The 12,729-nt window shown below is 58.7% G+C and overlaps 1 protein-coding gene across 15 annotated transcripts in view; it reads left to right on the forward strand.

Moving 5' to 3' along the window:
• Window positions 1-2,392: 2,392 nt before the first annotated feature.
• Window positions 2,393-12,729, forward strand: part of PHLDB1 (pleckstrin homology like domain family B member 1) — a 45,004-nt gene continuing 34,667 nt past the window's right edge. For 6 of the 15 annotated variants that reach the window (XM_032868644.1, XM_032868645.1, XM_032868646.1 and 3 more), the window contains exons 1-4: window positions 3,615-3,710; window positions 9,261-9,341; window positions 9,960-10,089; window positions 11,035-11,205. In XM_032868644.1, coding sequence (XP_032724535.1) covers window positions 9,282-9,341; window positions 9,960-10,089; window positions 11,035-11,205 — 361 coding nt within the window. In that variant the 5' untranslated portion in view covers window positions 3,615-3,710; window positions 9,261-9,281. Of the gene's footprint in view, window positions 2,520-3,059; window positions 3,129-3,614; window positions 3,711-5,137; window positions 5,996-9,260; window positions 9,342-9,959; window positions 10,090-11,034; window positions 11,206-12,729 lie in introns of those variants that run through there. The other 9 variants (XM_032868640.1, XM_032868649.1, XM_032868650.1 and 6 more) reach the window with 4 other exon arrangements.

The raw sequence follows: 12,729 nt of genomic DNA on the forward strand, positions 1-12,729 counted from the left end.
GAACACACCTCGTGGTCAGGAATTCCTTTTTAAAAAGATCTGTAATTCATCTACCCACAGGAGTTTCTAACCCCTGGATCTATCAGCCCGTGCATCTGGGACTCGGGAAGCTTTGCCCTCCAATTAATGGGAAGTTGTTCACACTGAGTAGTGCCTGAGAGATTTCTAGGGTTGATACAGAGTAGCTTCTTTAAAATGTTCACATCTGGTCAGGCTCATTGGAGGAAGACAGAAAAATAGAAAAAGCTCCTATCCTCAAGAAGATGAAAGTCTAACTGGAAGCAATGGCTGAATCCGACCACAGCTGGCCTCAGTGAGGGTGAGGAATAGGGAGGGGTCTGCCTGGTAGGCTTCAGAGGAATCTCTCAAAAGAAAGTAAAAACTCCGAATTAACTCCCCTTTACTATGCACATCTCATTGCAACCATCCTCTCCCTCCATTCCCTCCCCCCACGCCCCCTTTGGTAAATCTGTTCGCGGCTACAGAGCTTTGAAAGTTCTAGAAGCTCCACAGCAGTTGCGTGCTGTACGTTGCTCTTACCCAAGGTTAGAAAGCCTCCCCCCAAGTGTCGGTCTCCCGTATTACCCTCGGGAATTAGGGGTTTACGTGGCGCTAGACCTTAGGAAGACTGTACCCTTCCAAACTAAGCTTCTGCCCACTCAGACACGAGGTCAGGCAATCCAAGTTTTCAGGAGCTCGGGTCACTTCTCACCCCCGCCGCCCCCCACAGACACATTTTTTTGCCTTGCTGCTCATAGGGCAGGGGCTAAATGGTTATTTAGGGCTTAGTCCAATTCTCAAAAGCTCCCGTAATCGAACTTGGTGTGATCAGGTTGCTAACCAAACGGGCTAGTTGAAAAAGAGGCATTACAATGTCAAGGCAATGAGGGAAGTGGAAATGGGTCTTGTTTCCCATTCTTTTGCCCAAATCAGTGCTTGTTCTATTTAGCTCATAGGAAGGTCCTGAGCCTACACGGATGTAGATGAGACAGTCTTCCCCCATGACCCAAACTGCCCACTCAGCTCCCGTGTCTCTCAGCTTTGGGTCTAAGTATGGATTGTGCAATTTTTAGGAGAGACCTCCTGCTGAAGAAAGGTTTGAACTTTTCCCCAAGTCTGATGCAGGGAGGAGTCACTTGGCGTCATTGCTGTCACCGCATCAACACCAATGCTCCCTGACTTCAGGACCCAGAGATGCCAGAAAGGAGAACTTGAGAAGATGTGACTCTACAGGGTTGGCCTGCTGGAATCAGCAACAGCTGCCTCCTCCTGGGGCTGGAGGGAGCGTGGTCCGAGAGGAGGGACAGAGGTGGGAAGAGGGCCTAGGCGAAGGCAGGAGGGATGTGGAAATAAGACTCCTGACATTCATAGCCGAGTGCAGAGCCTTTGCAAACCCACTCTTCCTTCCACACCCAGCCTTTGCCCTCTCCCCGCTGCTTCCACTTCGGAAAGTCTGAAGCATGCTTGGAAAGCTGTTTTCTGCTTTCTTCTCTCTTCCTCCCCCTTTCCTGAGCTCCCAGCTGCTCGACCTCTTGCGTAATTGTGAGAGAGCACTGAGTTTTTTGATGGGCTCCAGATGTGCAGCGGGTGGGGGTGGAGGGTGGGGCGGTAGGTCCCCGGTCCCCTGAGTGCTCTAACTGTGGGAACATAGGGCCTCAACCCAGCAGGAGGACACATTGCACAGAGCGTTGGGGTTAGCTGGTCCCTGAGTGGGAGGACAGAGAAGGTGGGTGCTGTTTCACCCCCTTCCTCAGCATCAGCTGCCTTGTGGCAGGCTCCATCCTTCCCTGAAATTCCTCCCGACCGAAATGGTAAAGATCGGGGAGTTGTGAAACAGTTACGTGAGAAGACTGAGATACCCCAGTCAGAGCCCCTTCCCTCAGATGCCGGGTCTTGGCATCTAGGATACAATAGTTTGGGTTTTGTTTCTTTTTCTTTTACCAGAATAGTCTGAAACTTACTGTTGTTATCTGCCTCATGAAAGGTGGCCAGAGTCAAAACACTTTCATGAGCTTCAAACAGTATGAAGAGAGGAAGAATAAGAGGTTTCCTCCCCATCCCCCAAATTCTGAGACTTCCTGGTACCCACGATGCCTGCTGGAACCTTGCTTGTTTGACCTCTGTTAGCCACAGCTGGTAAGTGCAAAGTGCCTTTCCCCTCCCCCCTCCTGTCCACTGCCTGGCTCCAGTCAGTCCCAGCCTCCAGCAGTGGGGGGCCCCCCTGCTAATGCTGGCCCTGTCAATGAGTGACCAAAGACCATGCAGTTCAGCCTCCTGCTGTTCCAGGGTTAGGGAAAGAGGGCACAAACTGAAGCCACTGAGTCAGAACTAGATATGTTCATCCCAAAGAGGGCAAATTATTTTCTGCTCTCTGCCCCAGCTAGAAGTCTCCTCCCTCATTCAGCGAGGAGGAGTCTCGGGCTTCCCTTGAGGGCAGGTTGAAGAGGTCTAGCCTAGCTGAGGTCAGCTCCCTAGGGTCTCCCCAGTCAGTCTCCTGGGGCAAGAGCTGGCTTTGCAAGGTGAGGATCCACTGTCCGAGCTGGATTTCGGGGTGGGGGTTGAGATGAGGAATGACCTCAACCAGGCTCAGTTTCTAGACTCCTCTTAGGTTTTTAGTCCCTCCTCCTCTCTCCCTTTCTTTCTTTTTCTTTCTTTCTCTCTCTCTCTTTCTTTATTTTTAAAGATTTTATTTATTTATTTGACAGAGACACAGCAAGAGAGGGAACACAAGCAGGGGGAGTGGGAGAGGGAGAAGCAGGCTTCCCCATCCCAGGACCCTGAGATCATGACCTGAGCCAAAGGCAGACAATTAATGACTGAGCCACCCAGGTGCCCTGAGTCCCTCCTTTTCTTCCATATTAACCCCTTACTCCTACAGAGACCCAAATTGCTCTAGGATGGTGTGCCCAGTTGTCTGCCTATAGCTTGCCTCGCCCCAGTTGTAAGTCAGCAGGTGGTAGTAAGATGGACCTACATGGATGGGGGCAAGATGCTGATTCAGTTCAGGTTTCTGTGCTTTACACTTTCCATGGCACTTTAACATGTCTTCCACCTCTCAGAAAAGTCTGTGAAGCCGGATGTGGAGGGTTATCAACCCCATTTACAGCTCTTCATGGCAGGGCTTGGAGGTGAGCACCAGACGGTGTACCTGGGTACCTTCAGCAGGTATTTTCTGGAGATACTGAGACCATGTTGGAGGGCTCTATGACCATGAGGTTTCCTGGGAGCTACGGAGGACTCAGGCACCTAAGGTTTTAAAAAAGGGGGCGTGCAGGGGGAGAGAGTGAGAAATTGTCAAAAACACCCTTTCAGAAGAGCCTTAAGGCCTAGGGGTGGAGGGTGGTCTAGGGGAGTCGGAAGGGGAGGGCAGGAGGGAGGAGGGGTGTGCGTGTGTTGATGGTAGTGGAGAGCCCAGCTGCAGAGAGGAACAAAGCGGGCGCTGTGCAGGCGGGGGGTGGGGGGGGCCTTGGGGGGGGGGGCTGCGATGGGAAAGGGGGGGTGGGGGGACCTTGGGCTCCAGTTCCACAAGGGCGTCTTTGGCTAGCCTGGCAGGACGGGACGGGGGACGGGGGCGGGGACTGGGGGCGGGACCTTCTCGCTCTCCTCCCACTCAGCGGGCTCCCAGGGAAAAGCAACAGTGTCCTCCAGAGCCCCAGGCCGCGGCGGCCGAGCAAGGCGAGGGAACCGGTGTCCCCCTCTCCCCGCGCGAGGTAAGGACGCTCTCTCCCACTAGGCCCGTGGGTCTCGCTGGCTGCGCTGCTGGGACTGGATAAGGGGAAGTCCCAGGGCCTGGGCGAGAGCCCTCAGATCAGCTCAGGGCTGGAGGGCCCAGAAGAAACCGTGTGGGAGGAGGGGGCGCCCCAGGTGTGTGCAGTGGGGTGGGGGGCGATAGAAAGGGGCTTTGTGGGGAGCCGGCTCCGCGGCTTTTTTGCCAGCTGCTTGCTTTTGCCCTCCGGAGCCTCCGTCCGCGCAGCCGCCAGAGGGGGCCCTCGCGCTCCTCCCCGGGAGGGACGCTGGTCCTTGCCCCATCCAGACTCTCCTGCAGGCACCCAGATGGCGGGCCGGGCGGGATACTCGCGGAGTCTCGTCCGCCCGCGCCGCACTCCTCCCACTCTCTGGCCGACTGCAGGCAGAGAGCCCTGCACCGGGCGAGGGGGCCCTCCTGGGCCAACTCCGCTCCTGCCCCGGCCAGGCCGCCTCTATGGACGAGGAATGTGTGTGGAGTCCAGCCCGGAGGCGGTGGGAATCCGGGAGACACCCCTGGGTGTGTTTAGGTGACGGGAGGCACGTCCCGGGTCTCCCCAGCTCTCCTCCGAGGCCCCGCATCTTTAGGGGTCCGGGAGGACGGACGGGGCACGCTTAGGAGAGGGAGCCTCAGGCTCTGGCCACGCCCGTAGGGTCCGGATTCTTATCCCTAGCGGAGTTCCCCGAGGCTGGGGCTGAGCCAACCATTCGGGTTCCTCCGGGATGGGGAAGTGCGGGCGGGCCGGCGGCCGGGGACTGGGGGCCGGGGGTGGCGGGGCCAGGGAGGGGCCGCCCCGCGCGGGGTTGCCGAGGCGCCCGCCGACGCTTCCGCCGGGGCTGGGATGAGCGGGGGCCTGGACTGGCGGGTGACCGCGCGGCCCGGCGGGGGACCCAGGGAGCCGGGGCGGGGCTGCATTCTGGTCCCGTTAGCTCAACCGTCCCGGAGGCTCCCGGGCTGACTCATCCGACCGCTCGCACACAAATAGAAGCTCCCCATCACGTCAGGCATCCCACGCAGCGGACACGCACCGCGCCCCACCCCGTGTCACCCACGCGCGCGCCCTCCGGCCGCGCGCGCAGCCCGGGTCTCGGCGGCCGTCGCGCGTGGGGCAGCCTCCAGCACGCCGGGACCTCCGCCCGCAGTCCGCACGCGCTGCGCTCCCGGCACCCCGAAGCCGGCGCTCGCACGCGGGGCCCGCCGCGCTCACGCAGTTCCCGTCCGCACACCCTGCCGCTCACACTCGCACCTCCCGTGCACCCTCGGGGCCCCCTTCCCGCAGCTGCCCCGCGGGGAGCGGGCGGTGTGGGAGCGGCCGCCCCTTTCCCCGGCCGCGTAAACAAGCGGCTCCTTCTCCCCGCCCGGCCAAAGAAAGGCCGCTTGTCCCGCGTGCGCGGCGGGCGGGGCGACCCAACACTGCGGCCTTGTCCCACCTGGCGGCCCTAGGCAGCACAGGCTCCGGGCCAGCGAGGAGCCGCGCCCCGGCGGCAGTCCCACCCCGCCCGCAACCTCGGAGTGGGGCGCTCGCCAGCACCCCCTTCTCTTCCCCTGGAGAACCGGAGCCCCACTCTACACTCCCGCCTCTCCCTGGCTCTGCCCTCTGGAGCCTCTGCCGCCCACCTGCGGTCCCGCCCCAACTTCAGGGCCGCGGCTGCCCTCAGCCCCCCTGCTCCTCCCTTCCCCTGGCTCCCCGTCCCTCCGTTTCCCCCTCCACTGCCCTCTGTACCTTCTAGGGCTGCCCCTGGCCGTCGTCCCCTTTACTCGAAGACCTCCGTGTTCTCAGTCTCGCCATCCCCTTCTTTGTCCCCCAGGCCCTCCACCTCTCTGTCCCTCCGTCTCCACCCAGCTCTGAGTCCCGCGGAGAGTTTCCACACCTTCTTCCCCTCCTGACAATCTCCCCAGCTCTCATTTTCTCTCTATCCCTCAGTCTCCGTCTTCCATCCCGCCCCTCCATCCCTGCGTCTCCCCTTACCCACCTGGTCCCGCCGCTGAGCCCTCCTATCCCCCCTTCTCCACTTCTCTCCACCCGGCCTTTCCACGCCCTTCCCCGGCCCCCGCCCTCGGGGCTCCCAGCCTCAGTTTCCTTCCCGTCCCGACTCCTTCCCCTGCCGGCCGCCCTTCCTTGAGGGCGGATGTGCGTCGGGAAAGCGAAGGCGGCGGCGGGCGGAGAGGGTCCCAGCTCGGCCACGCAGGCCTCCGGCCACGGCTATGCGACGCCTGGGGCGAGGGTCCGGCTGGCCCCACCGGCCACAGGTGAGGGCTGGAGCGGCCCCGCGGGATTCCGGGAAGCGCAGGAGCAGGGCACCGCTCGGGGACTCGCCTGGGACCTCTGGCCAGGGCCCCGATTTGGAGCCTGGACTTCCTCCCCCGCCTGTTGGTTACAGACCTTTTCGGCCCTTCCTCGGGCCTACCTTCACCCTAGTTCGGGTTCCAAGACCCCAAGCGGTGACTCTGGACACCTATTAGGCGGAGAGGTCTGGGGACAGGCTGATCCCGCGTGGCCTCGGTGCCCACGCGTCCCCGCCGGGCAAGGAGGACGGAGGGCCCGGGCCTTAGCGGGGTCACCCGCGGGAGCCCCGGCCTCGCCCGCCACCGGGTCCCCGCCTGTTGCACGGCGGCTCCCAGCTCCCAGGCCTCCGCCGCCCTGTCCCCGGGAGGTGCGGGAGGGCTCCGGAGAGCCGGGGCTGACCGCGGCGCCTCCCTCGCGTCCCTCCTTCCCGGGAGCCGGCCTTGCGCCGCAGGGGCCTTTTTTTGGCAGCGGGGCCGGGCGGGGCGCTCCGAGTGGGTAATTACTGCCGGAGGTGCTGGGTAGCCCTGTCCACAGAAGCGGGTTGGCCGCTGAGGGCGCCCGGGCTCAGCGCCGCTTCGCTATCCCTGCCCCGGGTGGGGTCCGAGGAGAGCGCGCCCCCAGGTGGCCGCGGGACAGCCCCTTTGTCAAAGCGCCGCCCGGGTGCGACTGGGACGCGTCGGTCTGGTGTAGCTTTCCGCTTCACCTGGGTTAGGTTTCTGAGCTGGGGCCACGGCCTCGAACATGCTGATTTCTCCGTCTTTCCCGATCTTCTCCGTCTCTCCCCACACGCCCCTCCTGGTCTCCCCCTCTCCTTCACATATTATTTCCTCCTCTCCTCGCATCAGGCTTGTGCCCCATCAACCTTGTTCCGTTACGATCTTTATCTCCGCTTGAAATTCTTTGGTGTAAATACATGAACAGGGTAATGGTGACGAATTTGATAGAAAAGGGTGAAGGGACTTGTTCTAGATCTTGAAACCCATACTCATAACTGGCATGTTTACGGTGCTTTCTTTGTGCTTCACACAGTGTCATTTAATATAAGAGCTGACTCTCCAATCTTAAAGAAAAGAAAAGGCACAGTTTTATTGGGGCACCTGGGTGGCTCGGTTGGTTAGGTGTCTGCCTTCTGCTTGGGTTGTGATCCTCCCCTTCCGGGATCAAGCCCTGCCTTGGGCTCCCAGCTTGGTGGGGAGTCTGCTTCTCCCTTCCCCTCCCCCACACCCCACTTATGCTTTCACTTGCGCTCTCTCTCTCAAGTAAATAAAATCTTTAAAAAAAAATAGGGCGCCTGGGTGGCTCTGTGGGTTAAGCCTCTGCCTTTGGCTCAGGTCATGATCTCAGGGTCCTGGGATTGAGTCCCGCATGGGGGTCTCTGCTCAGCGGGGAGCTGGTTTCCCTCTCTCTCTGCCTACTTCTCTGCCTACTTGTAATCTCTGTCTGTCAAATAAACAAATAAAATCTTTAAAAAAAATAAAAAAAACAGTTTTATTGAGGTATAACATATATATCATAAAATTCACTTAATTAAAGTGCGCATTCAGTGATTTTTTTAGAGTATATTTACAGTTTTGTTTGAGAACAATTCCCTCACCCCAAAAAGAAATCTTGTGCCCATTTATAGTCACTCTCCATCCTACCCTTAGCCACAGGCAAGCACTAATCCAGACAATCTTTTGTGAAAAAGTCACTATTCCACTTTTATAAAGAATGACTTGATACTCAGAGAATTTAAGTAACTTGTCCAAGATCTCGCAGCTAATAAATAATAAAGTCAAGGTGAGAATTTAAGGCTATTGCATTCCAGCCTAAATCTCTTTCCACTAAATGGTGATGCTGTTTCTTTCCCCATTATTTTTTTGTTTTCTTTTCTTACTCCCTCTTTTATGTAAACTCCCCATTCCCAACCCACTCTCTCACCTCCCTTTCCTCGGAGAATGCTGAGGGCTTTCCCCCAGTGTAAGGAAACAGGACAGCAGGCAGGCTCTAACCCTGGAAATTCTTCCCCACAGCCAGATCTCCTGGGGAGGTGCCAGGCCAGCTTGGAACTTGGTGTAGGTTAACTGCCTTTGCCTTCCCTCTTCCCAGGCGGAGCTGGGGTGGGCCCCAGGCCGAATTCCGGTTTTTCTTCCGCCAGCTTGGGTGGACACAGTGACGGACATGATGTCGTCTAGGTCCGGAAGGGTGGAAGCTGGGAGGGTAAAATTAGTAACTCTCTAAGGCTGAGGCCCTTGGGCCCCACAGCTGGGCTTAGGCTCTCCTTGGAATGCTGGCTCCTGCCCCTACTTCCTAGGTCACTAGGCCATGGTCGAGGGTTGGAAGAGAAAGTGGAGGGAAACCCTGCCTTCCTGGGTCTCCCTCCCACCTGGAGCCACTCAGTTTTCCCCAGCCCCATGTCCGCAGCGAATGGGAAGCTTGTCACCTTAACAAGATGATCAAGGGACGGGCACACAGGCCCACATTTGTACCCAAAGGTACCAAAACCGTGAGGGAGGGAGAAAGGGATCCGTGGAAAGAGCTTAAACAGTTCTGGCTCTTGAATCTATTTTACCCTTGGTTCTAAAGACCTAAGCTTCCTACCACACCAGATCAGATGAAGAACCTAGAAAACTGTACTCCTGTTATTAGTCACCACTGAGGGGTTTTTCACTGATTGTCTGGGGGTGAGACTGCTTTCTGGGGAAGAGAAGGTGTAGGAGTTGAGACATACAGAAGGCAGGAATGGCTGAGTTCTTCCTGTGGTGTCTCCTTTAAGCAGACACCCTGTGGAGACCCCTGGGGAAAAGAGACAAAGGGAAAGGCAAGAGAGGGTACGGGGGAGGGAGTGCCTCAGCTCTATCACCCACCAGGGGGGGTGTCTCTGGCTACCAGTGTCCCCTGGGGAGTTCTTGGACCCCAGCTTCCCTTACTGAGGTAGATTTTCCCCACCTTACCTCTGGCTCCAGATGTCTGAGCGTCCTCTGCCGCAGAAGACTAGCTCCTGGATTTCTGAGGCAAGGAAGCATAGACATACAGGCGGGGCCTCTAGGGGTCTTTGGCTTATGGTGGCAAGGGTGAGGACAGTGTGCTGGGTATCTGCCTCTGAGCTGCCTCCACTTTTTCTTCTGCATGAGCCTGCTGGGAATGAGGGTGACTGGTACCGCCCCCACCCCTGGGACCCTATTCCTTTCTCTCCCCCACCCCCACCCCCGCCTCCCCGCCAACACCTGCCTTCTGCTGTGTCCCCAGGAGCCGTGGAGCCCCAGGACCATGGACGCTCTTAACAGGAACCAGGGAGTCTCCGGATGCAAGACCCAAGCAATGATAAAGGTGAGCAGGTCAAGGCCAAGGGGCAAGAAGGCTGTTGGAGAGGGTGGGTTTGGCTCCTCTCCCCACCCGTGGCCCCAGTCGTGGCCCCAGCCCAGGGATGAGAGCAGCAGCTCCTCTCCACCCTTCCCCAGGTCCCAAGCCTATTAACAGCTGAGGCGTTATCTGAATCAGGTTAATTGGTTCACCCAGAATATACCCTTTGGAAGTCAGGAGCCGGTTTACAGACCGACCCCGGGCTGTGTCTCTCTCCTGGATCCCAGGCTCTGTCCTCCACTGTGATTCAGTTTCACGGAGGCAAGCAGTGGCCAAGGGGATGGCCACGGACAAGTCTGCATTGGCCCTCCTCCGCAGCAGCCCCTTCTCCTCTCCAGCACCCACCTGCTCCTCTCACTTTCTCCTTTTTTGTGTCTTAATAGACAAAGGGGGCAGTTAAGCCAAGGCTTGAGAAATCCAGTGGGACGAGTTAGTGGCCTAGATTCAGATCTCATTTCAATTTTCGACACCCTCAGAGCCCTTTGGAGAGGGCGGGTGCCGGAGGGAGTGCCGGTGTGACGGGGGCTCGGGTGCTCAGGTTCCGGCCTGAAGGGTCTCATGATGCTCATCCCTCACCCCCACCACCTGCAGAAGGGGCCCTTGGACTTGATTGAGACAGGCAAGGGGCTGAAAGTGCAGACGGACAAACCACATCTGGTGAGCCTGGGCAGTGGGCGGCTCAGCACGGCCATCACCCTTCTGCCTCTGGAGGAAGGTAAGTCTGGGGGGACGGCCCCTCCACCCCACCACCCCTTGGTCCTTAAAGACATTCCTGCCCTGGATCCCAGGCACGCGTGGGGGCCCTTCTGCCCTTTGTCAGCCATGTTCGCCTCCCCCAGATGTGAGGCTGCGCCACCAGCTCGCCCCCCTTGTCCTGGCCTCCCTGGACTGACTGGCCCCCTTTGGTAGATCATCTGGCTCCATGACTGGGATTAAAGATTAGTTTAGAAACAAGGAGGAGAGCACTGAAACAGGAGAGCCCATTGCTCTTAGCAACCAGTGTGGCCAAGAAGGAAGGGGCCCCATTCCAGGCCTATGCCTGGTGTGGGAGCAGCTACCTGTGGAGCATGGAGGGCTGGGAAGTGGGGGAACGACCTCCTGAGATAAGGCCCTGGCATGGCCCCCTTCCCCGCTGGCTTCTGCCTGGCCTCCTTGGCCTCCTCACTTCTCCCCTGGCTGCACTTGTTGCCTGGGTGATTCTACATTCCCCACATTCTCCAAATACCAGTCCCAGGGGCTCTGCCAGGGGGAGAGCTGTGTAAGCCTTAGCACGGAGGGGAGCCAGGGAGAGCAAGGGGTGCAGATGCAGAAGTTGGAGGGGGAGAGATGGGGAGCAGGAGAGCAGGATGAAGGAGGAAGAGGACTTGGGGATGAGGAGGTGGAGGGACTAAAGGAAGGTCTGCAGGAAAGAAGTTCCCCTTCTCTGTCGGTAGAGCCTGGCTGCTCTGTGTCCTCTGGGTCCCCCCAATCTGTGAGCCAGTTTTCTTTGCCTGCCCAGAGCTTCTCCCCCTGACCTTCTCCACCAAAGGGGGACACCAAAGGGGCCCAAAAAGGGTGGCCGGTGGTAGGCAGCAATCCTTTGTGCAGGAGGAGGTGGGCTTCTGTCTCCTTGGCCTCCCTCCTGGCCCAGCCTGGGACTCAGTTTGCCCTCTGTCTTCAGGGAAGACGGTGATTGGCTCCGCGGCCAGGGACATCTCCCTGCAGGGTCCCGGGCTGGCCCCAGAGCACTGCTACATCGAGAATGTGCGGGGCACCCTCACCCTCCACCCTTGTGGCAACATCTGCAGTATCGATGGGCTCCCTGTCCGGCAGCCCACCCGGCTCACTCAGGGTAAGGTGTGCTGCCCCCAGCGGGAGGCGGAGGCGACAGTCTCTGTTGAAAAGCCTGGGCTAGGGGCGTTGGTGGAGGGGGAGCCTGCTGTGGCGGTTGCCATGGTAACACAGAGCTAGTGGGAGGCTCAGGGGCCTCTCCATGTGCCTCAAGAACACCCCCCAACTCCTCTAGGATCCCGATTTGTCTTCAGCCTGCTTTTCTTCTCTGGTCACTTCTTGGCGGGGAGGGGAGACGTCCTGGTGACCTCATTCAAAGGGCAGATGGAGTGGTGCAGCGGTCAGGTCATTAGTGAGATGGTTAAGGGAGGGCAGTTGGAACGACAGGACAACCATGGGGTTGTTTCATGATGCCAAGAGGGGGTCACTCTGAAAAGAGGTGGGGAGGTGGGGAAGGAGGCCGCTCCCACCGGATGGGGATGGAGCAAAGGTGAGATCCGAGGACATGGCCACTCCGTTAAAACAGCGTCCACAGTAGCTCTGGGGTCATGAATATGGTTAGCACCCTGTCCCCCAAAGCCACAGGCCACTCTGTTGTGTCAGGTGGCTCTGAAAACCGGGCCCCTTGTTCTTGTGACTGGGCAGTTCAGGGGTCGGCGCAGGTGGTGCTTTGACAGACCGGGTGTGTCTGCCCTGGGCATCCATTTATACAACAAATTGTCACATTAGGGGAGTGAGAGAGCAGGCCTGGGGTGGGGGGCAGAGGTGGGGTTGACGTGAGGATGGGAGCTGTGGGCCAAGCCTGACTCTGAGCGGGAGGACTAATGTCCGCCATTGTCTTACTAGCTGAAAGCTCTTTGGCAGTAGAAATCCCCCTCATTCCTTTGTTTCCCTCTGTCCTTCTGTTCATAGCCCTTAAGCTCTCTTTAGATGCTGCTCCCTTCACAGCTCACCCAGGAGACCCAACCTTGCCCTACTCCTTTCTTCCTGCCCTTGGGAGTGTGAGGGGGCCACGTGACTTCAGGGACCCAGGTCCACCAGCAGCAGTGGCAGGCCCTTGCCTCTTCTAGGGCCTCAAGTTCTCCACCTCCAGCTGAGGGGGGGGACCCCCACAAATTGGGGCTTTGGCTGTGATGCCGTCTGGTTCCTGACAGTCCCTTTCAACCTCCCAGAGAACATCTTCCCCCAAGATTGGGTGTGTGGAAGTGAGCTGGTCTGGCAGCAGGGAGAGGGAGGGGCAGAGTTCAAGGAGGCTGGAGAGAGAGCCCGGACCTCACTCCCCCAGCCCCAGATCCCTCGCATTCATGGGCATGCACATGTGTGTTGTGAGCAGGGTGCAGGAACGGATGCTCTGAAGGGCCCTCTTGGGCAGTCTGCCCAGAGCATCCTCTAGCTCCCTGAGAAGAGGGAGCGCCTGGGTCAAGATGGAATTCTTAGGCATTTCCTGTGGCCCCGGTGACCCCTAACTCTTCCCCAGCCAAGGTTCCACCCTGCCAAGTATGTACCCTCCCACTCTCTTCTGACCCTAAACCCCCTTCCCTTTTGCTCCCTCCCACTCCCACAGCCTCCTTGTCTGGGCTTGCCT

Source organism: Lontra canadensis, unplaced genomic scaffold (assembly GCF_010015895.1).
Source record: "Lontra canadensis isolate GAN:19392208 unplaced genomic scaffold, GSC_riverotter_1.0 scaffold36, whole genome shotgun sequence".
NCBI classification, from domain to species: Eukaryota; Metazoa; Chordata; class Mammalia; order Carnivora; family Mustelidae; genus Lontra; species Lontra canadensis.